At 41.8% G+C, this 27,795-nt stretch overlaps 2 protein-coding genes across 13 annotated transcripts in view; one reads left to right on the top strand and one right to left on the bottom strand.

Annotated features, from left to right (window-relative positions):
• LOC138751718 (ankyrin repeat and IBR domain-containing protein 1-like) overlaps positions 1 to 10,754 on the bottom strand; it is a 133,828-nt gene extending 123,074 nt beyond the window's left edge. For 4 of the 10 annotated variants that reach the window (XM_069914374.1, XM_069914382.1, XM_069914381.1 and 1 more), the window contains exons 1-3: positions 10,047 to 10,728; positions 5,677 to 5,749; positions 1,836 to 1,950 (exon numbers count right to left, since the gene is read on the bottom strand). The gene's annotated coding sequence lies outside the window, so the exon portion shown is untranslated. The other 6 variants (XM_069914377.1, XM_069914378.1, XM_069914380.1 and 3 more) reach the window with 6 other exon arrangements.
• A 95-nt stretch (positions 10,755 to 10,849) lies between these two features.
• The window catches only part of krit1 (KRIT1 ankyrin repeat containing), a 90,971-nt gene continuing 74,025 nt past the window's right edge, over positions 10,850 to 27,795 (top strand). Inside the window, exons 1-2 of one of the 3 annotated variants that reach the window (XM_069914386.1) lie at positions 10,850 to 11,068; positions 26,747 to 26,895. In XM_069914386.1, coding sequence (XP_069770487.1) covers positions 26,794 to 26,895 — 102 coding nt within the window. In that variant the 5' untranslated portion in view covers positions 10,850 to 11,068; positions 26,747 to 26,793. Of the gene's footprint in view, positions 11,069 to 26,746; positions 26,896 to 27,795 lie in introns of those variants that run through there. The other 2 variants (XM_069914385.1, XM_069914387.1) reach the window with 2 other exon arrangements.

Genomic DNA, 27,795 nt, shown 5'->3' with positions numbered 1-27,795 from the left:
CCTCAGCATCCGCTCAAATCCTGGTTCAAATACCATGAGCCCATCTCCAGCAGCCTGCAATCTGTGTGAGTCCTTCAATTGTAAGTCGCCAACTGCCTGCAGCCCATGCGAGTCCTTCTGCCTATGAGCATCTTGCTGGTCCACTGCTGCGGACACTTTTTCTGTTGGGTCATCTCCCATGCTTCTTTTTCTCAACAGGGGGTGGGGATGAAAATATTTCCTGTTCCTTGTGCTCCACAGCAGTCTGATCTGCTCCTGGATTCTGCAACCCCCTTCGACAATCATATTGAATTGTGCATCAGTTCAGCACAGCTGCCGCCATCCTGGGAATAGACCTCTATAGTTACAAAATTCAAAAAAATAGTCTCCTTTAACAGGCTGTTTAAAGCCTATATAGAACTGCCAGCATCAGAATCGGGCCGTAGGACCTTGCGGAGCAGCATTGTCTCCCTGAGATCTGTACCGGAGGTTGCACTGCCATGTTTTTCAAAAACAAGTGGAGAGTGATATTTAGGGTGAGAGGAAGGAGTTGGAACTTATGGTCATAGAATTGAACAGCACGGAAACAGGTCATTCAACTCAACTCAGTCACAACAACCAGAGGCACACTTCCATATTCATCCCATTTCCCAACTCTTGGTCCATAATCTTCATGTCAATGTGATTCAAGTGGTCATCGAGACACTTCTTCAGTGATGCTACTTCAACAACACTCAAAGTGCCTTCCAAGTACTTGCCATTCTCTGGCAATTCTCTGCACTCCCTCCACCTGCTCCATCTTTCTAAACCTTAACCCTCTTTGCTCAAACCAGAATCTTCCAGCTCCAATTTCATCTGAAACTCCAACTGCTTCAAGCGGTCCGCCAGGAGCATCAGCTCGATTCATAGGAACATAGGAAGTAGGAACAGGAGTAGGTCAAAAATGGCCCATCGAGCCTGATCCGCCATTCAATAAGATCATGGCTGATCTAATTTATGACCTAACTTCACCTACCTGCCTTCTCCCCATATCCCCTAATTCCTCTATCATGTAAAAATTTATCTAACCGAATTTTACATATGTTTAATGAAGCAGCCTCAACCACTTCCCTGGTTAGAGAATTCCAAACATTCACTACTCTCTGGGAAAATCTATTTTTCCTCATCTCTGACCTAAATCTACTCCCCTGAAGCTTGAGACTGTGTCCTCATTTTAGTTTCCCCGGCCAGCTCAAAAAAACCTTCCTACATCTATCCTATCCATACCCTTCATAATCCTATATGTTTCTATAAGATCTCCTCTCATTCTTCTGAACTCGAGCGAATACAATCCTCAGTTCCTGTAGGTGCAGGATAACGGATTCACCCACTCTGATACAATGCTTACATTTATGAGATATTTAGGTAGAAACGTAAACAGGTAAGGCACAGAAGGATTTTCCTAAAGTAGGGAAATGGGATTAGATTAGTGTAGTAGAATGTCATGGGCCTGGTGGACAGAAAGACTTGAAATGTAAAAAAATCAAATTTTGAGAGAAGACAAATCCATCCTTGCCTCCTCTTAATGCTGACAGGGTATTCCAAGAGGGTGGAAGCAGCCAAGGCCTCATATGTGCACTGTCCTTTGTCCATTTATCATAGCTCTCAATACACCTTGCCAGACCCTTCCACTGGCAGCTCCAAATGCCACCATCTTTTCTCCACAACCTCAAACATAGAAATGTGAGAACTACCAGCAGTAAACTGGATTTAACACAATTCTGCCCAAAATAACTCTAGCTAAATATTATTCAACACTATAGAATAGAAATCAAACAAAGTTGCACAAAAGTAACTCTTGCCACAAAGAAACATACCTTCTGTCAGTTTTTTGTGAGGAGACATCATTGATGACACTGGCAAGAGAAATTTGACACTGGCGGTAACATTCTGAAGGAACACGTATGGCAATTTAAAAACTGCAGTTAGCACCTGAAAGAAAAATCAAGAAACATTATATAATAATACATTGTGATAGCTCATCCAAAAGCAAGTTGTTACTGTCAATTTTAGTAATTTTAATTACTTCATGAATTTAATTCTGATCAAAATACTTTGACAATAATTACAATGGGAAATGGAGATATTTTAAAAAAATTAACTACTTATCAAATCTCTGTAATATCTCGCAATGATTTATCAAAACAGAATTAATTTTTTAATTATTCCCCACCCCCACCAAAAAAAAAGCCACATTATCCAGAGACCAAAGTTCATTGATATCTTAAATTTTGCATGCAATAAGTAATTTTTGAATAAGAGCATTTTTGTATCCAAATAAACTAATAAATGGATAGGGATTAAAGCAATTCCCCAAATTATATTTTTATGAATCAAAACACCAATGAGGATTGGCACAGACTTCAGGATTTGACAAATGAAATTTAATGGAGACTTATAGAACATAGAACAATACAGCGCAGGGATCTTTGGCCCTCAGTGTTGTGCCAACCAATATATTCCTTCCTAAAATAAAAGTACTAAACCCTCCCTACCTCATAACCCTCTATTTTCCTTTCATCCATGTGTCTAAGATTCTCTTAAATGCCTCCAATCTTTCAGCCTCCATCACCATCCCCAGCAAGGCATTCCAAGCATCCACACAAAGTGTAAAATAAAACTTACCCCTGATGTCTCCCCTAAACTTCCTTAACTTTGTACATACATCCTCTGGTGATCACTGATCATGCACTAGGAAACAGGTGCTGGCTGTCCACCCTATCTATGCTTCTCAATCTTGTTGACCTCAATAAAATTATAATTTCGGTAGAAAGAGCAAGGACCCATGCATATTCGCATGCCTGCTTCCTTCAATGGCAAACCTTTGAAGGTGTTAGGCCAAATTGAAATTGCTTAGGAAAACTGGAAGCCTTGTAGCAGCCTACGAACTGAATCGCGACCCGGCTTACAAAATGGCTGGCGAACGCAGCGATCATGAGGGCCCCGCAGGAACCAATGGCTGTTGTCCCACATGACTTCCTGCTTGGTGGGAACAGCAGGAAAGCTGTCCGGTCGGAGGGCAGCACTGTGATTACATCACTCCTGTCGTCAGAGGCAGGGTGTGTATACAACTGGAGCTGGGAGTGCAACAATTCAGTCTTCGACCTCAACTCATCTGTGCTCGTGTCATTCTTACTTCACCCCTTGCATAGTGCACAGGCTATAATGGTGACCCTGGCAGGTCTGACCTGTAGTTGGACCCAAAAATGACACACCAAACAGCTTTCCTCATGGTCTCACTAAAGCTGCCAACAATCTGGGCATTGCAGCCCCATGTGTGGTTCAAACAGGCAGAGGCCCAGTTCCCCCTTCAACAGATCGCTGACTGCCCACTACTATTACATAATTACCTCGCTTGACCAGGACACGGTAGTGAGGATCGTCAACTTCCTATGCCAGCCTCCAGAGCAAACCCTATTAACCTGCATTTTCGGACTATCACAACGCAAGTGCACCTCCCGTTTGCTGCAAATGGACAGTTTGGGAGTCTGGGACCCATCTGCCCTCATGAACAAGATGCTTGTGCTTGCTGAGGGGCACAGGCCTTGACTGCTCTTTGAGCAGATTTTCCTGGAGCAGCTGCTAGAAGATATCCGACTCTTGCTCACTGACAAGGACTTCACCAACCAGAGGAAGTCGTTGCCTGGGCGGACATTCTCTGGAGAGTGAAGGAAAACGGTGCCTCAGTGGAACAGATTGCCAAGTCCCAAACCCAGCCGGCAACAAGGCCTCAGCAGATGGAGAGACAAGTGGACTCCCCTAACCAGCCATATCGTTATTATCATCAATGATGGGGTGCGGAGGCCCCAATCGATGCTGGCCATCCTGTGTTTTTCTGGGAAACACCATGACCACCCATCATTAATGACTGCGGTGGTTGGCCAACATTTCAGCCTCCTCTACATGTTGGTCTCCCTGTCAGAAGGCAGTTCCTCGTACACACCTGTGCCAAAATAAGTGTCCTTCCCTCACTCTCACAATTCTCCTCTGCAGAACCAAAGCATGGGGTAAGGCACCACATTGCTGGTTCTGGAGGGTGTCGTGTAGCGGCTCATGAACTGAGTTGTGACCTGGCTCACAAAATGGCTTGCAAATGCTATGATCACGAGGGCCCATAAGGACCCATGGCTGTTGTCCCGCATGATGGGAAACAGTGGGCAACGGCGGGAATGCCAGTCAGTTGGAGGCTGGTGCTGCGATGATGTCACTCCTGTCATCAGAGTCAGGGAGTGAATATAAACAGAGCTGGCAGTGCAATAAATTAATCTTCAGCCTTGAAGTAAGTGTGTGTGTGTGTGTGTGTGTGTGTGTGTGTGTGTGTGTGTGTGTGTGTGTGTGTGTGTGTGTGTGTGTGTGTGTGTGTGTGATCTTTATTGATAAAGGCATAGAGTGCATAACAAAATAACAAGATAGATCTTCAGAAATCAATGTTTGACCTCAGCAAGCAGTTTTCAGTTCTGCATTAAGGATTTCAGTTGTGTAGACTGCAAAAGCTGGGATTATTATCCATTGAGCATGTTTTATGTAATGAAAATAATCATATATTTTGATAGGTAATAAGGAGAAACTATTTTTGCTGTCAAAATGTTTGCTAACAACAACACAGAACTAAGGAAATTGACGAAAGAACCAGAAGCAGGATGAGAAAATTCACATACCGCACTTATCCAACTTGTGCGGTAAATTAAGTAGTAACTTTAAAAGCAGATTGAAGGGAGATGCACAGAGGTATTAGGGAGAAAGAAAAGGGGCGAGTTTGGCTGGATAACCAGCAAAGCAAATGATGGATCAAATGATTGCTTTCAATGCTGCAGTACTAGACAATTCTATTTGTTGTGAGGAGGTTAACTAACCTTTCATAGGTTATTCTTAAGATTCTCATTCTGGGCAAAAAAAAAACTATTCAAGAGTTGTGGTAATAAGTAATTTACATCTTGAGATATGGAAATAAGCTTCAGATGTTAATTGAAAACTGCTCAGCATGAGTCAAGACATGGACAACATTTGGAGAAAGGCAGATAAGTAGCAAACAGTTACAACACAGAAATGCCAGGCAATGACCATAACAACCATAATTGCCTTAGAAATTCAGTGACATATTGTACCAATTCCCCTCAATCCTAGAGGTCACTGCTGACAAGACTCTCAATTGGACCAGCCATGTTTACTGCAGCATGTGAGAGATTATGCATCCTATGGCAAGTGACTTGCCCCCTGGCATCCCAAGACCCTTCCACTGTTTTCAAAGCACAAGTTAGGAGAATATCTCCTTTTGCCTAAATAAGAAGCTCAACACCATTCAGATAAAGGCAAACACCCAAAAATTCTGTATGCCCCTTCACTGGCAAAGAGTGGCTGCAGTATGTACCATCTACAAGATGCTCTGCTGATATTTGTCTAGATTTACTCTGGAAGCACCTTTCAAAGTTGCATCCTTCACTACCAAGGCAGAAATGAACAGAAGACATGAGGAAATACAACCAGCTCTGGATTCCCCTCTAAAATGAGCACCATCCCAATTTGGAAATTTTGATAGTTCTTCATTTTCACTGGCTGCAAATCCTGGAACTCAATGCACAACACAAGCTTCATCAAAAGGACTGTAACAGTTCACCTTCACCTCTCAAATGCAATTAGGAATGAGCACTAAATGCTAACCTTGCCAGTGATGGCCAGATCCTGAAAATAAATTATTCTCATCATCAATCAATCTTTGGACAATCCCAGTGACCTGCAAACAATTTTTAGATTGTATTACAATCTTATTAGCAAGTACAGCATTTTATCTGTGCAAAATAAAATTCATACACACAGCAAAAGAGATAAAAGAAATCAGTTTTTCATTGCTATTAAATGCAAGCTCACATACCAGCCCATCTATTTTTGAAAATTAAAAGGGTCACAAGATGAAGTTTCACATGAACAAACCTACACATGGGATAGATAACCAAGGGTATGCATGACGTCTTCACATCTCTGTACCCATTTGTTTTCTACAATAGAGGTGGCTAATTTATTTTGAATACCTCATTTTCTTCCACCAACTTTTCTCAATTGCTATTGTATTCAAGTTGTGGCACTATGCTACATGCATTATTGAGATGCTTTGATTTTTACTTTATCATCAGGAAGAAAACCGTGGCTCTCTTTATAGTTGATTGGAATATAAAAATAAGATGTTGAGATTAAGGGAATTGAGCATTGGATTATTCCAAGATGTTATGCAGCATTTTACACCCACAAACATCAAAACAAATGATTGATACCATGTGAGAGAGATAATGTGCAAAATTTAGCCCACAGCACTTGCACTTCAAAACAATTTGTTGCAAACTGTTTTGGAAACCCCAGAGGATATGACAGAAACTATAAACACAATTCATTTAATTTCTTTTTAAAAGACACTAAATTTGATCTGCACAATGTCCAACAGGTATCAAGTCGTTTATTGCCATTGCCTGATACTAATATATTTGTCTCCAGTTTGAGCAATTCCTCAATCTTAAAATGCCATTCCTTGTTTTAAAATTCCTCTACAAATTTGCACCATCCCATTTCTAATGTCCCTCAACCCTACACGCCTTCAAGATATACATCCTGCTCTAATTCTGTCCTCAAATCATCCCTGAACACAATTTCCCCATCACTAACAGCTGCAAATTCAGCTACCATAGTCCAGAGGTCTAAAATTCCCTCCCTAAATCCTTTCCTCTATTTTGGTCATTTAAGATATTCCTTAAAAGCTACCGTATTTGACAGCATACAAGACCCATGGGTATTGCAGCAGAGAATATTAAGAATTTTTTTTCTATGTTTTTATGGGTAAGCAGAATGCTTTTAATTCAGTTCTCACTCATTTTGCTGTGCAGGTCGCCCAGCCCCAGGGCCCAGAGTCAATCAGCAACCCTCAGGTGTTGGCAAACAGGTTCCTCCAGCATCTCTTGCACTGCTGGCGGGGAACATTGTGGTCAGCCTTCTTACTGGGGGAAGTGAGCAGCAGCTCTGGAAAGCACGGGCCACCTTCTCTCAGGTGGCCCACGAAGCTGCGGACCCACTTCCTGGACAGCCACAACACCTCCGTCGGCTTCTTGAAGCTGGGCGAATAACCATTGATCTGCTTAGTGTCCATCATGGCATTGCCAAGTGGACAGAAGGGAATCCCTCCCTCCCTCATACTGGGGCCAGGCGGCAGTACTGGGCAGACAGTGGGTAAAATCACGTTTATTTCAACTTCACTTACAAGACCAGGGGGATATTTTTGAACCAATTTTTGCTGTCTAATATGGTATTTATTAAGCTTTTGCCAATCTGGCTCAATAGGTTGCTTTCAATCTAGGTTTGATAACATCCCTTGAAATGCCTTGGGATGACTGTCTATGATAAAAATACCATTTAATGCACATAAAGCCACAGCTGCTTCCATGAACATGGAAATAGAATTTTTGTTTTGGAATACAACCCATTGCAAACAGTTTCATGCCCATTAAGTTAGCGTCATACAAGCTTACAGACAGGCATCATAGAACATTTAAGCACAATATAGGCCCTTTGGCCCATGATCTATTCAACAAACTAAACCTTTCCTGTCTCACACCCATAACCCTCTATTTTTCTTGCACCCATGTGCCGGTCTCTGAGTCTTTTAAATGTTCCTATTGTACCAGATTTCACCATCACCCCTGGCAATTCATTCCAGATACCTACTAGTTAGTCTCATCCCAGGTAAAAGGTACTGGCTGTCCCCCCATCTATGCCTCTTATAATCTTGTAGACCTCTATTAAGTCACCGATCATCCTTCTCTGCTCCCACGTGAATAGCCCTAGCTCTGTTAATCTTGTGTCATAAGACATGTTCCCCAATCCAAGCAACATCCTGGCAAATCTCCTCTGCACTTTCTCCATAGCTTCCACATTCTTCCTGTTCAACAGCATTCCAAGTGTGGTCTAACCAGAGTTTTATAGAGCTGCAACATTACATCACAATTCTTGATATCAATCTCCTGACTAATGAAGGCCAGCATACCACGTCTTCTTAACTACCCTATCAACTTGCATGGCTACCTTGAGAGATTTATGGATTAGGACCCCAAAGACCATCATCTGTCCTTAAAAATATATTTTTCCCCCAAAAGGTTGTCAGTTAACACAACCTACTTTTAAAAAAATTATTCATTCTGAGTGAATACTCATCATAATTCTATTCTGAAAGGCACTTGATCTTACTTTTCCCCCATCTCAAAATGGACTCTGGTGAATACCCTGTGCTGGGAAATATGAAACTGCAACATTATCACCTGATATCTTATCTCACCAACCACATCTGCTTTAGCTTTCTTTTACTCAACCCAAACATAATGATTTCATTTTAAATGTCAGAAGAATTTGCAGTCTAGCATCACAAGCTCATCTGCTCTGAGGAAACAATGAGCTAGCCTACACTGCAACAGAGCAGATATTTATCATGTTGACAAGTCCATGCAAGACATATCTGGAAAGGAGTTCAAATCCCATTTAATCAAATGATTCAGATCACATTAAAATAGAGCAATTTATTAATGTCAGAAGAGTTGAGATCAAAAGCTCTTCTGCAACCTTAATTACTTAAGCAATATACAATGCCTCATTTTCTACAAGTTGGCTTCCTGTTATATCAAGAATATTTGATGTACAAGGCACAATATAAAAGTTAAGGTGTTCACATCCTAATATTCTACAATTTGGAAATATTTGGCTCATTTTAAAATGCAAATTTAACTTTGTAACAATCTTGTGATGTATACATTTATATTAACATTAAAATAAAAAAAAATAATGCTGTAGTCTTCCTTTAAATTGGAAGTTTAAACTCTGTATTGAGGGCCTGATGTATTTATATTTTCCTAATTTTATAGAGAACTGTACATGGAGGTAGGAAGACAATCAGCAAGGGGAAAAAAAACACATAACAATACAGCACAAGAGGAGTCTCTTCAGCCCACTTGTCTGCACTGAACATGATGCCCAATTTAAACTAAAAATCTGCTGTGTGTAATGATACATATCCCTTAATGCAATGCATATTCATACCTGAAAGTTCTTGAACATATCATCTACTTCCTACTCATGGCAACTCATTCCAGGTTCCCATCACTCAGTGAAAAAGAAATAAAACTTATTCCACACATCTCCTTTAAACTTGCCCACACCCCCCTCACCTAAACATACATCCTCCATTATATGGCCCCAGGAAAAATAGATACTGATCAGGTCACCCCCATGTCCCTGATACTTCAGAGAAAACAACCCAAGTTTGTCAAACCTCTCCTAATAGCTCATACCCTTTAATCGAGGAATTAGCATGGTAAATCTCTTCTTTCCATATCCTTCCTGTATTAGGACAGCCAGAACTGTACACAATACTCCAAATGCAGTCCAAAGTTATTGTTGTTTTTTAAATATACAGAAAACTGCTTTTGATTCACCACCAGGTGAGAACATTTAACCCATGATATTTAAAAAAAAACTACATAAAAACCACAAACACTGGATTTAACTTATAAGTATGCAAGTGCACTATATTAAAAAAGGCAGCAACTATCAAAAGCTGAAAACTAAATTGCATTTAAAACTTAACAAAGGATACTGCAATCAAGTTAGTGAATAAAAATAACATGATTCATTCTGAAGTCCACATTCACCATCTACGTGATGAGTGACAAGTTAAATTAACAAATTCACATATCTTTACTTGTCATGTCTTTACTAGAAGCACATTAATAAGTCCTCTCTCAAGAAATCATAGCATTTAGAGCCAAACCCTTCAATGTTAAAAGATCAATACAAGATTGCATTGCACATACATTTAATAGTTATGCAGTCCTATCAACACGTTTACCAATCTTTATGATTACAATAGTAACTTTGATTATGGACACACACATCTTCAAACATTTATGCAATACTAAACGAGTTCAAAAAAACACAAGGTACATACAACACAAGGGTTTACCAGCAGATCAACTAAAACAACTGCATAAGGAACAACATACATGTTAGCAGACAAAGAATTGTTGGAGGGACAGCCAGTCAGATAGCATCCATGAGTAGAAATGGCCTGTCAACCTTTCAGGTTTGAACTCTTTATCGTGACAAACATGTTAGATTTGTCATCTTGTCCAACTTCATTGTTTTCCAACAATGAACGTAAACCAGCTCACTTTTCTCCCGAGCTTGTTTCAAGCAGAAGAGGTGAACGATCGTTTTCTTCCAACTAACCTTCAGCGGGAATGGATTTTGCAGGTCCGTTTTTGTTTTGCATTGGTCGGCTGTACGCCGTGTGTCGAGGCACCAGAAAATGCAGATGTGGAAATCCGAAACAAACAAACAAAAACTGCTGGAAGAACTCAGCGCGTCAGGCTGCAACTGTGGAGGCAAAGGGGTGGACCATAGTACCACTGTCCTCGCCAAAACCCAACCCACCGAGGATTAACACTGCCGTTCCGATGAACCGGCCGTCAGCGGAGGCCGCCCAGTGCAAGGGGAGCACAGGTTAAACACGCGAGTGTGCATCTGAGAGGCCGCCGGTCCCACGGCGGGCCGAACAACCGGCTTCCAAAAACCGGCCCCTCAACTGCATCATCACCGCCTACTCTCAGCGCGAGTCACCATCAGCCACCAGACGAGCGAAGAGGTGGCGTAGGATGAGAATGGGATCATCACCCGAGAGGCGGCGCAACCTACCACTCGTCTCCTCCCGACGGCTTCCAGTTCAACTGCGTGAAAACAAAAAAAACTCCAGCCCCTCACCCGGAAGCACTTCCTCCTCCTGCGCGAGCTCGGGATGGGGAGGCTTATTGACTGTCACTGCGCATGTGCGACCTTAAAGGTCACCGATGTGGATGAAGGATTCTGGCACGAATCATCATAAGTTTTTCTCTCTGCCGCTGGCTTCCTCCAGGAATTTTTTTTTTGTTGCTTCACGTTCCACTCTCTCTCGTCTCGATTATTCCCCAAAAGACGTCGACGTTATAAATATCGGATTTAAACGCTTGGAGATTGGCCTGCGGATGGGGTAGGTGTAACTCTCGAGTCTAGAATCGGTGTCACCGTGTGGCGGTGGAAAGCTGTGGGATTTTGTTTTGGGTCCTTTACTTTGTGCAAGTTCTTTTCAGGCTGTCCCTGAGGGATTAAAGCAAAAAAAAAAAGCCGAAAACGCTCACCGGGCGTGGAGAATGAAACTGAGAACGGGAGGGAGTGAGTGAGTGAGTGTGGCTCCTGTTCTGTGGCTCATGAGGCCCGTAGAATTTGCAGATTGCCACAGTGAGGCAGGCCAATCGTTTGGGAGATGGTGCCTGCCTTGCACCACTTTCGCTGGGATTGATTTTTGGTCAGGAGCCAGTGATTCACTGGTGTTGGTGAGCATATTCCATTCATTCATTGATGTGAGCATCCTAAAGTTTTTCTCAGCTTTTCTGTTCGAAGTAGAGTTCTTGTTTCAGGAGACCTGTTTGGGGCATGTGAAGGAGATAAAACATGAAAGTCTGCAGACACTAAGATTGAAGTACAATAAAAACACAATGCTGGAGAAACTCAAACGAATAGCCTACTCATAAATGTTGCTCAGAAAAAAAATAACCAAGGATACTGGTATTATTCTACTGGGAGTGAGTATGGACGTTGGGGTTTAAAGAATGATAATGATGTGGCGACTCACCTGCCAGGAAATCGAACCGTCTTGGGCAGCGCAATCACACATCACCTTCAGCTATGTGTGGCGTAGGGGTGGCTGGGAGCCCGGGATTTTAAAAAGTGCACAGGTCCAACAGTTTACTGTTATTTTCTGCTTGGAATCAACTTAACTATGACTACGTTGGTGACCCCGAAGGGGCGAAATGGCTTTTGGGTACAAAATGGACAACTCAGCAGTTTCCCTCAAACTGCTTGTGTTCTGGACAAATCAATCAGAAGTGCGGTTTGGACAAGCTGAAACACAATTCCACATTCGTCAAATAGTGGCAGGTGCCACTAAATACTACTATGTGGAAAGCACCCTAGACCAAGAAATAGCAGGTCGAGTAGTTGACTTCCTCTGTGATCCACCAGATTGCAGCAGGTATCTGGCCATTAAGGATGTACTTCTCTGTACATATAGTCTCTCCCGATGCAAGCGAGCTGCTTGGCTCCTGCATATGGATGTCTTTGGCGACTGTGCCCCATTGGAGCTAATGACCGACATGTTGGTGCTGGCAGTCGGTCTTAAACCTTGCTTGCTCTTTGAGCAAATATTCTTAGAGCAGATGCCAGAGGATAACCGCCTCATGTTGGCTGGTAAAGACTTTGCAGACCCGTGTGCAGTAGTTGTCTGTGCAGATATTTTGTGACAGGGTGGGTGCCCCACTAAAATTAGTGCTACATCACACCCAAAGGCCCAGGCTCTACATGCACCATAGAAGAGGATACACAACCTGAAATAAAGAAGTTGCAGAGACAGACTCTTGGTGTTCTTATCACCAACTATGGGGGTCTGGAGCGCGCCGTTGCCAACTACCATGTCTATTTCTGGTAAATGCCAGGGCCATTTGTCACGAATGGCTATGGCAGCTGGCCACTGTTACATTCTGCTTTGCGTATGGGGCAAGCTCTCCAGGTGGAAGTTTCTGGTTGGTACAGGAGCTGAAATTAGTGTCCTTCCCCCAACCGGCTGTGATGGTTGCACCAGGAGTGCGGTCCCAGTTCTCACGGTATGGTACATGAACCATTCCCTTGTGGTTTGGCAGCCACAAATTCTCCTGGAGGTTCACACTGGCTGCAGTCTCTCAGCCATTGGTGGGAATGGACTTTCTCAGATCTCACTCGCTGCTGGTAGATTTAAAGGGGTGCAGGCTAGTAGATACGAAAACCTTTCAATCTTTCTACCTAGGAGAAGCTAAACTACCCGGCCTACATTTGGACTCTGTGGGTTCCCCCCCATCCCAGAACAGGCTTTCGGAGGCACCTTTCGCCGGTGTTCTGTCTCTGTCTTCCACGGGCCCTGCATGTCCGTGAAGTTGGGCTCATAAATGGAGTTGAGCCCCTGGTCCTCAACCTTCTGGATGTCACTGTGGCTCTCCGCCTCTGTCAGGCTCATTGCTGCACTCCCTGGCTCGCTAGCCTTTCCCAGCCCGGTGCTTGAGTCAAGCATCCCCACTGCCACCCACAGCTCCTGTCCCTTGGCATGACAGTGGGCCATGGCCTAAAGTGAAGATGTGACTCTCACAAACCAGCACTCTGCCCTCCTTCTCATAGAGTTGTGTGGCTAATGATGTTCCCAGTCCCATTGGATCTTGAAAGACAGTGCACCCTCTTAACGGAGGTGAAAGCAACTTGCCCGCAGGTTATGACGTGATCCTTGTCTAGAATGTCATGTACAGTCACTTCACCTTCCTGACCTGATACAAACCCTCAAGCACCTGAATAGCACCACTGTCACTTACCTTTTCTCCAAGATGTTGGAGGTGATTGGGGCCAGGGTATTCGCGAAGATTGATTTGGCACGAGGGCATCATCAGATCCTGGTGAACCCACAAGACGTACCAAAGCTGCTATCATAACATCATTTAGTATCTTTTAGTTTCTGCATATGCCATTTGGCCTTAAGAATGCTGTGTAGACATTCCAACGGCTTATGGATGTGGTGGTGCGAGGAATGGTCTTTCTCTTTGTGTACTTGGACAACATACTCATTGCCAGCACTCCCACAAAGAACACCTGCAGCACTAGAGTTTACTGTGCCATCACCTAAAAGACTTCGGTCCAACAATAAACCTCGTGAAGTGCAAATTTGGGCTGTCCTCCGTCAACTTATTGGGACATCAAATCAGCAACCAGGGTGTCGTCCCATTACCAGCCAAAATGGAGGCCATCAAATTTACAAAACCACTCACAGTCAAGAGCCTACAGGAGTTTGTAGGAATGATCAATTTCTATTCTTGTTTCCTACCATTCGCAGCCTAGATCTTGAAGTCCCTGTTTGACCTCATGTCCATAGAAGCCAAGGACCTGGAATGGACAGAGGAGGTGATGACAGCGTTCGAGAACACAAAAAGCACCCTGGCAAAGGCAACCCTGCTGGTCCACTGTGAATGGATGTGCCAACTGCATTAACGGTGGATGCATTAGGTTCAGCAGTGGGCGGAGTATTGGAGCAGAGCATCAATGGACACTGGAAACCTCTTGTGTTCTTTAGTAGGCATCTCCGACCCCCGGAGACAAAATATAGCGCTTTTGATAGGGAGCTACTGGGCCTGTACTTGACGGTTCGACATTTCCACTGTTTCCTGGAGGATAAGGACTTCATAGTATTCACAGACCACATACCACTAACATTTACATTCGCAAAAGTGTTGAATCCATGGTCAGCCCGACAGCAGTGCCACCTCTCTTACATATCCGAGTTTAACACAAGTATTAAGCATATATCTGGTAAGAGTAACATGGTAGCGGATGCACTGTCCCGTTCCTGCATTCAGTCATTGCGATCCCCATCTCCAGGGTTGACTATCTCTGGTGCTTGCTGAAGTGCAAAAAGACAAAGAGCTTCCATTGTACTGAACTGGTCTGCGCCTTGAGGACATCATCTTTGGACCTAAAGGATTGACTCTCTTTTGCGTTGTGCTCACGGATCAGATTCCTCCTCAGAGTCTTGTGCCAGGGCACTCGTATCTGCCTGGGTGTCTCATTTTGGTCTTTGCTCTCACATATGTAGTTTATCTCAGCTCTATGGGATAGGCTATCTAGATTGTTGGAAACATGACTCCATCGCACAACAACCTACTATCCGCAGTCTAATGGCCTGGTTGAAATATTCCACAGGCACCTAAAGACTGCATTGATGGCCTGCCTCCAGGGACCAGAATGGGCAGATAATCTACCCTGGATACTTCTTGATATACAGACTGCACCCAAGGAGGATCTCCAGTCATCATTGGTATACAGGGCTCCGCTTGATGTGCCGGGAGAATTCGTGCCAGCAACCCGAAGACAAGAAGAGCTGCCCTCTGAAGTCCTTAATAAACTGCGGGAGTGGCTTGGCAAACTGGCCCCGGTTCCCTCATTGCGACATAGCATCACTACATTCTTCATCCCGAGAGACTTAAAAACTTGCGTGTTTGTACATAGAGGTGAGCATGGACTGCCCCTGAGGTTCCATGGCATAATAGCACAGCCTATGTGCTGGACATAGGTGAGAGATCAGACATTCACAATTGATCACCTGCACACCTGAACTAAGACAAGCCCATAGCAGTACCAGCAGTGAGCAAATGAGGGAGATCACCCAAGCACAGCAGGAAGGCAGAGACACCTGCATTAGTGCCTCTGAAAGTCAGTTCTGGGAAGGGCATGTGGCAACTTGACTACGTCTCTTCGCACCACGATATAACGACCACAACTACTTTATTGTCATACTCATTTTACAATGAATGTATGCACTGAAATTCTTGCCGCAGCCAAAAGGGTAATTGTAAAGAAAAAAAAACTATAAATAGTTAATCAAGAGTGCAGACAATTCTTTAATACTGTCAGAACTATAAATTGTCTTCCTATTATTTGCCAAACTTGGGTCTTTCTCAATAGCCTCCTTGCAGCTGCTCTCTGAATCTGAATAGGTTTTGACCAGAGAAAAAGCAGATATGACTGTCGCCATTGAATAACTTTTAAGAAAAATTTCAAAGAGTAATTCTTTATCACCTTTTGAAATCACTAAAACCTTCATTGATCAGGAGCAAACTATGGAGCATCTTCAGCGAATGTGTTTGTTCATAGAAATTTGTCTTGATCGGTAATTTCACAAATGTCTGCAATCCATGTTGTTAAGTAGTGGTTCTCTTCTTTCTTTGGCTTGGCTTTGCGGACGAAGATTTATGGAGGAGGTAAATGTCCACGTCAGCTGCAGGCTCGTTTATGGCTGACAAGTCCGATGCGGGACAGGCAGACACAGTTGCAGGGGAAAATTGGTTGGTTGGGGTTGGGTGTTGGGTTTTTCCTCCTTTGCCTTTTGTCTGTCTACAACAAAAGAATTGGGTTACATCTGCTCTGCCATTCAAATCATGGCTGATATATTTTATTTTTTGTGAATATTTTATAATTTTTCAAACTCGAAGTGTCAACAATCCATAATAATCCATGATAATAAAAACACACTACATTTTCCAATTATATACAAGGTCCATTTTTTCCCCCTCCTTTATCCCAACTAAAATATCCAGAGACAAAATGAAACAGACAATTACCCTAAAAAGAAAATCCGCAACAATAAGTTAGTCCTTGTCCCCTATTCCTGTAGCATGTAACAATGTCCCTTTATCTTCCAGACATAGGACCAAAAAGTAAAACAAAACAGTTACACATAAAAAATTCTTACGAAATGAACTCAATGAAAGAACAAATTGTAGAATTCGTCCAGACTCCACCACTGGCTTCCAGATCTTTAAATTTTTGTGACTCAACCTAATTAAGATGGATGGATGGATTCCCCCCCCCCCCCCCCCCCAACACACACAAGGAGAGGGTAGACAGGAACGGGCAGCGACGAAGCACAAGGAAACGCATTATGTCTTTGCCCCTGTATAATGCAGGAACAGTTGCAAAATTTTAAGGAAGGTGAAATATTTCTCCCTTAAGTTGTAGGTAACTTTCTCCAGGGAAACACAGCTCTATTTTTGCATTCCAGCGTGCAATGCCTAGATGAGAGTCAGACTTCTAAGCAACTGCTATGTACTTCCTGGCCACCACCAAAGCAATGAACACAAACTGGATTTGAAATTTGGACAGCGTCATCATAAGTCTTATGTCCATGATGTTTCCCAACAGGAACAATTCTGGGTCTGATGGAAATTCTTTACCTATGATTTTTTTTCTCTCTAGGACTTGGCCTAGCTCTACCCAAAAGGGTCTGAACTTGGAGCATGACCAGGTTGAGTGCACAAAGGTTCCCAACTCTATGTCACCGCTAAAGCATTGATCTGAAATTTCTGGCTTAGCCTTGTTCAATTTCTGCAATGTATAGTATAATTGGTTAAGAAAATTATACTGCACCAGCCTGTATTAAGTATTATTAATTGAGGTCATGCTGTCATGACACAGGTCTGACCAGCACTGTTCACCGATTGTTACACCCAAGTCTGACTCCACCTTTGCCTAGATTTATGAAGACCCGCCTTCGGGCTTTCCACTTGGAGTAAGAAATGCATTACTGTGATAAACTTGCGCATGTTCCCCTTTCGAATCAGAGTCTCTATGCCACTACACTCTGGTCAGACCATAGCTGGATCTAATTTGTCCCTTAACTGAAGATAGCAAAAGAATGTCCTGTTTGACAAATCATATTTGTTTTTAAATTGTTCAAATGACATAAGCTGATCCCACTCGTAACACTCCCCAATACACCTGATCCCTTTCTGGCACCTGGCATCCTGGATCTTGTTATCTATTGTTCATGGTATTAAGCCATTCTGAATCAGAGGTGTTTCTGAGAATGAGGCACTTTAAGCCCAATGCCTTGATTAATTTTGTTTCATACATTAAAAAGTATGTTTTAATAAGGGAATGTCTTTGTCGCCCGATAACATTTAGAGTTCCATTTATAAATAAAGTCTTCTGCTATCTTCTCGCCTATTGGTTTCAACCACCCAATCCACCACTTCCATAAAGATGGGCATCAGGAGATCTTTGAATTCCCTGTAGAACTCCAGGAGTACTCCATCCTCCCTCAGAGACCTAACAGCCTGTAATGGCCTGACAAAAGTCTTGCCGTGTATTCGGTTTCCATGATCCTACCCTCTATTTTGACTGACACCAAGATTAAGTATATCCTGGTGCAGGGGTCATGCTGTTTTGAATAAAAGGAATAATCTCTTTTCCCTTAGATGCTGTTGCCTCCATGCATCTATTAAATCTAGCTCTTTCATAAAGTTCTGGGTAGTTTTAGTCGCCCTGAACTGTGTTACCCTTAATGACATTACATTTTTGATATTGAAATCTCCCCATCCCCTCCCCCCAAACCAGGATGTTTTTACTTCCCTCTGCCAATTTAAAAAAAAAAATCTTGTATACATTTCTCATCCTGGTCACCCCAATTAGGGGCATATTGTTCAATATGATCCAGGATTCTGAATACATCTGACAGTGCACTATCACAAACCTTCCTGCTATGTCTGTGACCAAACTTTCCACCCTCACTGGAACATTTTTTTGTACCAAATTTGCCACCCCTCCTTGTCTCAGAATTAAAGGAGGATGCTATTACCTGACCCACTCATCCTCTTTTCAATTTTTGATGTTCATGTTTCCTGAAGGAAAGCTATATCCACTCCCAATTTTCTTATGTGTGCCAAGACTCTTTTGTTCTTCACTTTGCTGTTTAATCCATTTACATTAAAACAAGCATATTTTATACTTTGATCATTGCCCCTCTGATTTCACCCTTGGTTGTGCTGCCCCAGAACCCTCACCTCCCTCAGTCTGATACCCATCCAGTTTTTTTTTAAAATCCTTGACCATTCAGTCCAGCCTGCTGGTTCCATGATGAATCTCCCAAAAAAAGCCAAAGACAAAAACTACATACAACAACCAACCTCTCCCCCTTCCACTGTTACCTTCTCCTAAACCCCACCCTTCCCCCTCTGGTGATTGCATCTCCTATGCAGTTACCATTTCCCTCTATTGTTTGGTCTGTGTAGTCTACACCTCTCCCTTTCATCTTCCTCCTCTACCCTCACCTCAGAGTCCTCCTAGATCCCTTCCTTTTTCTCGTTTCCAGTACATTTTCATAAACCCAATATTTGCACATATTTACTTCAAAATACTTTACATTTTGCAACTGTTGTTTACATTGATATACATTCATCCCTGTTTTTATTTTTTCACCGAGTGCTGGTTGTTCCTTGGCAAATTGCTGTGCCTTTCCCAGGATGGCTGATGTATTTGTCCTGACAACCCCATTCTCCTGCCTTTTCCCCATAACTTTTGACACACTTGCTAATCAAGAACCAATTAAGCTCTGTTTTAAATATATCTAATGACTTGGTCTCCACAGCTGTCTATGGGAATGAATTCCACAGTTTCATCACCCTCCAGCTGAAGACAACAGAACCATTCACAATGAAGTATGGAATCAAACAAGGCTGCTGTAGCGGCAGCTACACTGCTACTGAAAGAACACACACAACCAGACGGGTTGAGCTCAGTGAGCAGAAAACTGATTTATTGCTGGCTGCCGGGCTGGACTTGTACTCCCAGCCCGGACCTGGCTGAGAACCGTGATGGGGGGCACTGACATCACTCAGGCATCACGTGGTCCCCCAGCACGGGCATCTTGAGCCCGGTGCTGAGAAGAAGGGAAAACCCCCGACGGTGCCTGCTTGGCCGGCTGCCCCGCCGCGTGGATTACAAGCAGGGCTGGTTTGCCTGCCTAGTGGCATGCCGCCACACTGCTTCATTATTCCAGTACTCTACTCAATCTTGTATATTGTTGTTCTCCAATATCTTTGCAGACTGGCACCTGGCATGGAATAGATTGCAATTTGCTGCATAGACTCAGATTCCTAAAGTTTATTGAAAATCTGCAGACACTGTGATTATAATTTACACAAAATCCTGAACAATTTAGCAGGTTCTTTATGTAGCAAAGATAAAGTTGCATAACTAATGATTTGGGCCGAAGCTTTTCATCAAGGTATGAGCAAAAAATATGCAGGTGCCTGATGAAAGTGGTGCAGGAAGGGGCAGGGGGAGAAGCACAGGCCCACAGGCAAGAGGTCATAGGTGGATATAGAACATGGACATTACATCACAGTACAGGCCCTTCAGACCATGATGTTGTGCCGATATATAAACCTACTCAATAATCTAAACCTTTCCTACCTGACATCTATAACTATTTTTCTTGCATCCTGTCCAAGTCTTTCCAATGTTCCTATTGTACCAACCTCCACCACTACCCTTCAATGCATTCCAGGCACCCAATACTTTGTGTCTATATAAAAAAAATTATCCCTGATGTCTACCTTAAACTTTCCTCCCTCACCTTTTACAGGTGTCCTCTGGTATTTGCTACTGCCATCTAGGGGAAAAGGTGCTGGCTGTTCATCATATCTATGCCTCTCATAATTTTATAGTCCTCTATGAAGTCACCTCTCATCTTTCTTTGCTCCAAAGAGAAAAGCCCTCGCTCTGTTAACCTTTCCTCGTAAGACACATTCTCTAATCCAGGCTAGATCTTGATAAATATCCTCTGTACTCTCTCTAAAGCTTTATCCTCTGTACCCTCTCTAAAGCTTCAACATCTTCCTGTAATGAGGTGCCGGAACGGAGCACAATATTCCAAGTGTAGTCTAACCAGAGTTTTATAGAGCTGCAAAATTACTAATGAAGGCCAATGTACCATAAACCTTCTTAACTACCCTATCAACTTGCACAGCAACCTTGAAAGATCTATGAATTTGGACCCCAAGGTCCCTCTGTTCTTCCACCTGATTAGATTCTGGCTATTAATCATATGCTCCACCTTCTAGTTTGACTTTCCAAAATAAAGCACTTTCACACATCCAGATTGAACCCCATCTGGCACTTCTCTGCCCAACTCTGCATCCTGTCTATATTCTGTTGTAAGCTACGACAACCTTCTGTACTATCCACAATACCTTCAACCTTGATGTCATCTGCAAGATTACAGACCCATCTTTCTAATTCTTTGTCTAGGTCGTTTATAAAAATCACAAAGAGCAGGGGTCCTAGAACAGATCTCTGCAAAACTCCACTTGTCACTGACTTTCAGATTTATTGTTCGGATACATACATGAGATCACATACAACTCTGAGATTTTTTTTCCTGCAGGTGAGGCAAAATTACCACTTATCAGTAGTACAAAAGAAAAGTACACATGTAAACAAATAACTGTAAACAGATAACAAATGTAAATGAACTGTGCAATACAGAGAAAGAGAAAAAAAATCAATAAAGTGCAAAAGTAAGAGAACTTAAACGATTCCTGATTGATTTTGTTGTTGAGAGTCTGATGGTGGAGAGGTGTCCTGAATGTGGTGCTGCGAGTCTTATGCCACTTATACCTCTGTCCTGATGGCAGCAGCGAGTACAGAGCGTGTGCTTGCTGGTGTGGATCCTTGATTATTGCTGCTGTTCTTACTGAAACGTTCCCTGAAGACGTCCTCGGTGTGGAGGATTTTGCCTATGATGTCCTGTGCTGTGTCCACTACTTTTTGGAGGGCTTTACGCTCAGGGGTATTGGTATCTCCATATTAGACCATGATGCAGCCAGTCAGCACACTTTTACCACACATCTATAGAAATTTGCCAGGGTTCCTAGTGTCATACCAAACCTCCGCAGTTTCTTGAGGAAGTAAAGGCACTGTCGTGCTTTCTTTTTTTTTATTTTTTATTTTTTTTATTTTTCACACTAAACCATACTGACCAAAATACATACAGACATTTTTCTCTTGAATATATACAGTGTCATTTTCTCCCCTTTTTCCCCCCTCCCTCCCTCACCCCCCATCCCATTTCTTCAAAGTTCAATGTGTAAGATACATTAAACCCATGAAACAATGTCGTCACTTAATAAAAATAAACAAGAAATTTTTGTCTTTTACTTTTACATACTGGGTCAGTTCATTTCGTTGTCTTCTCCTTCTGTCATTTTAGGTGGTGGAGGTCCGTGGTAGGATTTCTCTATTGTATTTCATGTATGGTTCCCATATTTGTTCGAATATTGTGATGTTATTTTTTAAATTATATGTTATTTTTTCAAATGGAATATATTTATTTATTTCTATGTACCATTGTTGTATTCTCAAGTTGTCTTCTGATTTCCAGGTTGACATAATACATTTTTTTGTTACAGCTAGGGCTATCATAACAAATCTTTTTTGTGCTCCACCCAAATCGAGTCCAAATTCTTTATTTCTTATATTACTTAGAAGGAAGATCTCTGGGTTTTTTGGTATGTTGCTTTTTGTGATTTTATTTAATATCTGGTTTAGATCTTCCCAAAATTTTTCCACTTTCTCACATGTCCAAATTGCATGTATTGTTGTTCCCGTTTCCTTCTTAAAGCGAAAACATCTGTCTGATACTGTTGGGTCCCATTTATTTAACTTTTGGGGTGTGATGTATAGCCTGTGTAACCCATTATATTGTGTCATGCGTAACCTCGTGTTTATTGTATTTCTCATAGTTCCGGAGCATAGCTTTTCCCATGTTTCCTTCTTTATCTTTGTTTAGATCTTGTTCCCATTTTTGTTTAGGTTTACAGTTTGTTTCGTCATTCTCCTTTTCTTGCAGTTTGATGTACATGCTTGTAATAATTTTTTTAATTATCATTGTGTCTGTAATCACATATTCAAAATTGCTTCCTTCTGGTAACCTCAGCCTGTTTCCCAATTTGTCCTTCAAGTAGGTTTTCAGTTGGTGGTATGCAAACCTTGTATCGTGAGTTATATTTGTCCTTCATTTGTTCAAAAGATAATAATTTATTTCTTCACTGTCGTGCTTTCTTCATGATGCCATTACCATCCAGGAAAGATCCTCCAAGATAGTGACTTCCAAGAACTTAAATTTGTTCACCCTCTTCACCTCTAATTTCCCCCAATGATCACTGGATTGTATACCTCTGGCTTTCCCTTCCTGAAGTCAACAATCAGCTTGTTGGTTTTGGTGACATTGAGTGTAAGGTTGTTGTTGGTGTTGGGTGCACCATTCAGCCAACTTTTCAATGGTCTTCATTGCCTTTCTGTATGGAACCCACTACCGTGGTATCAACTACATGGTCGAAACGAGCCACAGAGTTGTAGGTGTAAAGTCTATAGAGCAGGGATCTAAGAAAGCAGCTCTGTAGTTCTTCGGTACTGATGGAGATTGAGGAAATGTTCTAGCCAATCTTCACTGATTGTGGTTTGGAAGTGAGGAAATCCATGATCCATTTACACAGTGGGATGCTGTTCCTTTTACAAATACCCTCTGGTTTCAACAGGAAAGCCATTTATGAATTCACGAAGCCAAGGTTCCATGGGACCAATGCCTCAATGCTTTCTCAATGAGTCTACCATGAGGGGCCTTGTCAAATGCCTTACTAAAATCCATATACACCATCCACACCACCAGGTTCAGGAAGAGCTGCTACCCCTCCACCATCAGACTCCTCAACCACAAACTCAATCAGGGACTCAGTTAAGAACTCCTACTTTTCCACTTTGTTTTTTTTCTGTATTGCACTCCGTTTGTTTAAATTTCTTTATTTATATGTGTACATTGTGTACATTTTTTGCACTTCCAATAAATGTTAATTCTGCCTCATCTGTAGGAAAAAGGTGATGTAATGTATGTACTCTGATGGTAAATCTGAAATCATCAATTTCTTTTGTTACTTCCTTGAAAAACTCAATTAGGCTCGTGAAGCATGTCATGCCCTTCATAAAGCCAGGCTGACTATTCCTGAGCAGACTATGCTTCTTTAAATGCTTGTAAATCCTCTCTCAGAATCTTCTCCAATCCTTTACACACCACTGATGTAAGACTCACTGCTCTATAATTCTCAAGATTCTCCCTCTTATCTTTTTTAAACAAGTGGACTACATTTGCCATTCTCTAATCCTCTTGTACCTCCCCTGTTGCCAGAGGGGACGCAAAGAGCATTGCAAATTCCCCAGCATTCTCTTCCCTCACTTTCTGGGGTCTGGTCCCCGGGGATTTATCCTCATGCTTTTAAGAAGATCTTGCATATCCTCTTTCTTAACCTTAACTTGCTCCAGCACATAAGTTTATTCTATACTGATGTCACATTGTCCAAGATCTGTCTCTCTGGTGAACACTGATGCAAAGTATTCCCCTACCTCCTCTGCCTCCAGGCACTTGTTGCCTCCTTTATCCTTAAGTGGTCCTACCATCTCTTTGGTCATCCTGTTTTTTACATATGTATAGGATGGCTTTTGGCTTTCCCTTAGTCCTGCTTGCAAAAGCCTTATCATGTTCCCATCCTGCTCTCCTAAGTGCTTTCTTCAGTTCCTTCTTGGCTTCATATAATTATCATTGGGAGAGCATGAAAGAAAAAAAGTGAGAAGTGATGGGGAAGGGGATAGCTCTCTGAATGGAGAGGGAAAAAGGTAGAAAGCTGGAGGAAAGGAGACGGGGATGTGAAAGAGAGGGAGACAGGAGAATGGCCTAACAAAAAATGGGGAAATTGATGTTAATGCCATCCAGACCAAATATTAGGTGTTGCTCCTCTAATTCAGATAAATTAAATCTGGAGGCTTATGGCTCAGTCAGGACCAATCTGAGGAGGGTGTGATAGAATATTTAGGAATATTTTTGGGAGGTAAATTGGAAAAGATGGAGTAGGTTACATACACACACTTTAAAACAAATCTTTTTTGAAAATACTGGAGAATTCATATTATGAGCGACTTTACAGAAACTGTGGAAATAAAGCAACAAGCAGGAGACATGATGACTATTGATAGCTCTTTGCAGAGTTTTGGAGTGATGACAGAACAGTCACTGATGGGTTCTTGTTTACCTTAAAACAACAGATGAACCAGAAGACTGACTTCTATTGTTTGCTGGAGAAGGTCAGGTGTTTTTATTTTGCAAGAGAGAAAGTCACACGGGCTTTTTGGCAGTTTGAGAGTCCGTGAGTCTCTCAGAGAGAGAGGGGGAGACTGAACAGTGTCAGCCAGGAGAAGCTTGTTGGAACTGAAACAGAAGCTTCAGAGTAAAGGATGGCCTACTCTTGTGTGTCATGCAAGAGGAGAAAATGAGCTGTCTAGTGTTTCTCTTGGAATAAGTGGAACAGAAAATAACTCTGTGGTAACCTGAAAGAAAGAGATTATTATCTGGAGAACCTGATGGGGCAAGTTTCATCAGCAAGACATTGAGGTGGTGCCTCAGTTGTGGAAATCCTGGAACCACACATCTCTCTCTACAAAACGTACAAGAACCTTCCTGAGCGGTAACCATTTACCTTTCGAGCACCAAATCCTGGTGAACTTTATACATGTTAAATTCTGTGCACAGTATAAGAATTGCCTGCATCCAGGAACTTGGAAGAATGAGGAATGAGATTGGGCTGTGAACCAAACAACTTTTCTAAATTATACATGCGTTTGCTAAGAATTAGAAGGGGGTTAAATTAGGTTAAGTAAAGTAAGTTAATAAAAATAGAGTTAAGTTAAAGTTTGATTCTGTTTTCATGTTTAAAGATAATTAAAAGCAATTTTTGTTTAAGTAACTATTTGTCATAGTGAATGTCTATTGCTGCTGGGTTTTCAGGTCCTTTGGGCTCGTAGCAAGGGGAATCTCTCAGGCTAAACATACATTCAGAATCAGGATTTATTGTCATGAACAAGTCATGAAATTCAGTGTTTTATGGCAGCATCATGGTGCAAGCATACATTTGTAACCATCTTATGACATTACTATAAAAAATAAAATAAATAATAATGGTGCATGAAAAGTAAGACAGTGTCTTTGGTTCTTTGATTATTCAGGAATCTGGAGACAGCGGAGAAGAACTGCCCTCGTGCCACTGAGTGCTTGTCTTTAGGCTCCTGTTCCTTTTCCCTGATGATAGTAGAGTGAAGAGGGCATGGCCTGGGTGGTGGGAGTCTTTGAGGATAGAGGCTGCTTTTTTAAGACACCTCCTCATGTAGATGTCCTCGGTGGAGTGAAGTCTGGTGCCTGTGAGTGTCCATTAGTTCTACATTTGCTTTGATCGAGAGAACAGAGGTCACCTTTAAAGTGGATGTTCCATCTCACTTTCCATCTCTGATGTTTGGGGTGGATGTACGGAAGGTAGCTGGTCCGGATAGTATACCTGGCCGTGTGCTTAGAGTCTGTGCAGAACAGTTGGCTGGGGTCTTTCAAACTGTCTCTGACTCAAGCATTTGTTCTCATGAGCTTCAAGATTGCCACCATCATGCCAGTGCTGAAACATCCCACAGCCATGAATGACTTTTGTCCTGTTGTAATAACTCCATCATTGCAAAGTAATTTGAGAGAGTGGTTTTATCACATTTGAAATTCTGTTTTCCCATCACTCTGGACTCTAATCAATTCTCCTATCGTATCAACAGGTTGTCCGAGGATGCCATTTCCGTGGCACTTTACACTGCATTGATCCACTTGGACAGCTCCAACTCTTTTGTCAGAATGCTGTTTGTTGACTTAAGTTTGGTATTCAATTCTGTGATTCCCTCCAAACTGGTCACCAAACTTCGTCAGCTTGGTATCAGCTTATCCCTCTATAATTGGAATTTGTACTTTCTGACTAACAGATCCCAATCTGTTAAGTTAGGCAGTCTCTTCTATTCTCATCTTGAATACCAGTGTGCCTCAGGGCTGTCTGCTGAGCCCTCTCCTGTATTCCCTTTTCACCTATGACTGTTCCTGGTTTTAATTCCATATTCAAGTTTGCAGATGACACCACGGTAGTTAACTGATCAGAGGAGATGAAAAAACTAATGGGAAATTGACAGTTTTATTAAATAAATCTAAAGTATGAATGTGTTAATTTTTCAGATTTCTAGAATGCTACTGTCAATCCAAAATTCAATTTTTGTAGATTTCTTCAGTCTCTAACAAAATCTTCATAAACGATTGCCTCAGGGATTATTTGGTGACAATAGCAAATCTTCATCTGCAAAATTAGTATTCTGCCTTTGTATGAAAACAACACTATTCCACTTTGTTTTTTATCCACAGGTGATCCAGAACAGTGGTTGCAGCTAAGTAAATGGAGTGAAAGAATAATGGGCAGTCTCAATGATCCAGAAGATACATACCTTGCTGTGATCCGTCCCAAGAATGCCGCAAGTTTGAATTCCCGTGACTATCGAACAAAATCATATGAAGTATGCAAATAACTACTTACATATGCCCTTTGAATTGAATACGTAAAATATCAAAAGTAACTGTGTATAAATGAAACTTGATTTATCACATCTCACCATTAGCTACTATTTGGTTGGAATATGTGCTTGAGTTATAATGATCAAATTAGAATTTTGGTTGTAAGGAAATTCTTAATCCCACCAACATGAGTAATAATTGATTTATCAAGCTCAGGCTATGTTATTCTCACTAGAAGCAGTTCACGCGGACCTCAGTTTTACATTGGTTGTGAATAAAGTACACAAATGATCAAGCTCTCCGGAAGCTGCCAACATAGACTGGGATGTCTTTTTGATCAAATTAGAGTAAATAAGCCAATTTCATGCACATATTCATTTAGAAAACATTTGCAAATATTTTGAATTAAAATAGTTTCCTATAATTAAGGCTCGTGCAATGAGAAATCAATCTTGTGGCTCAAACAAATGGAAAAGAACTTGTCAGAATTTGTGTAGGGCCCAGTATTTGAAAATTATTGTTTGCAAATAGATATAAATCTATCCACCTTAGCTAATTGTGCAGAAGTACCAAATTCTGAAGAACAGTAAATTACATTTTAAAAAAATTTAATGATGAGTCTTCATCATTGTAATAAAATAATGTACATTTTGGATGACTTCAGTTATGATGAAGTCAACAAAGTACTGTACTCCTCGATAATTGTTGGGCACAGAAGAAATGAAGGTATGTATAGATATGATGTTGAAGTAGAAGTGTTCTGCACATTCTGAATGTGTCATAATCTGCCATATTGTTTTCAAAGATAACTGCTCATTTCATTTATGAAGAAAGGCCCTTTTAATTGAAAACTTTGTTGCAGATATTTTAATATAACACACCTATCAAATTTTGTTAAATTC

Source organism: Narcine bancroftii, chromosome 1, assembly GCF_036971445.1.
Source record: "Narcine bancroftii isolate sNarBan1 chromosome 1, sNarBan1.hap1, whole genome shotgun sequence".
NCBI lineage: Eukaryota > Metazoa > Chordata > Chondrichthyes > Torpediniformes > Narcinidae > Narcine > Narcine bancroftii.
The sequence above is the reverse complement of the archived record's forward strand: the minus strand, read 5'-3'. Positions and strand labels throughout refer to the sequence as shown.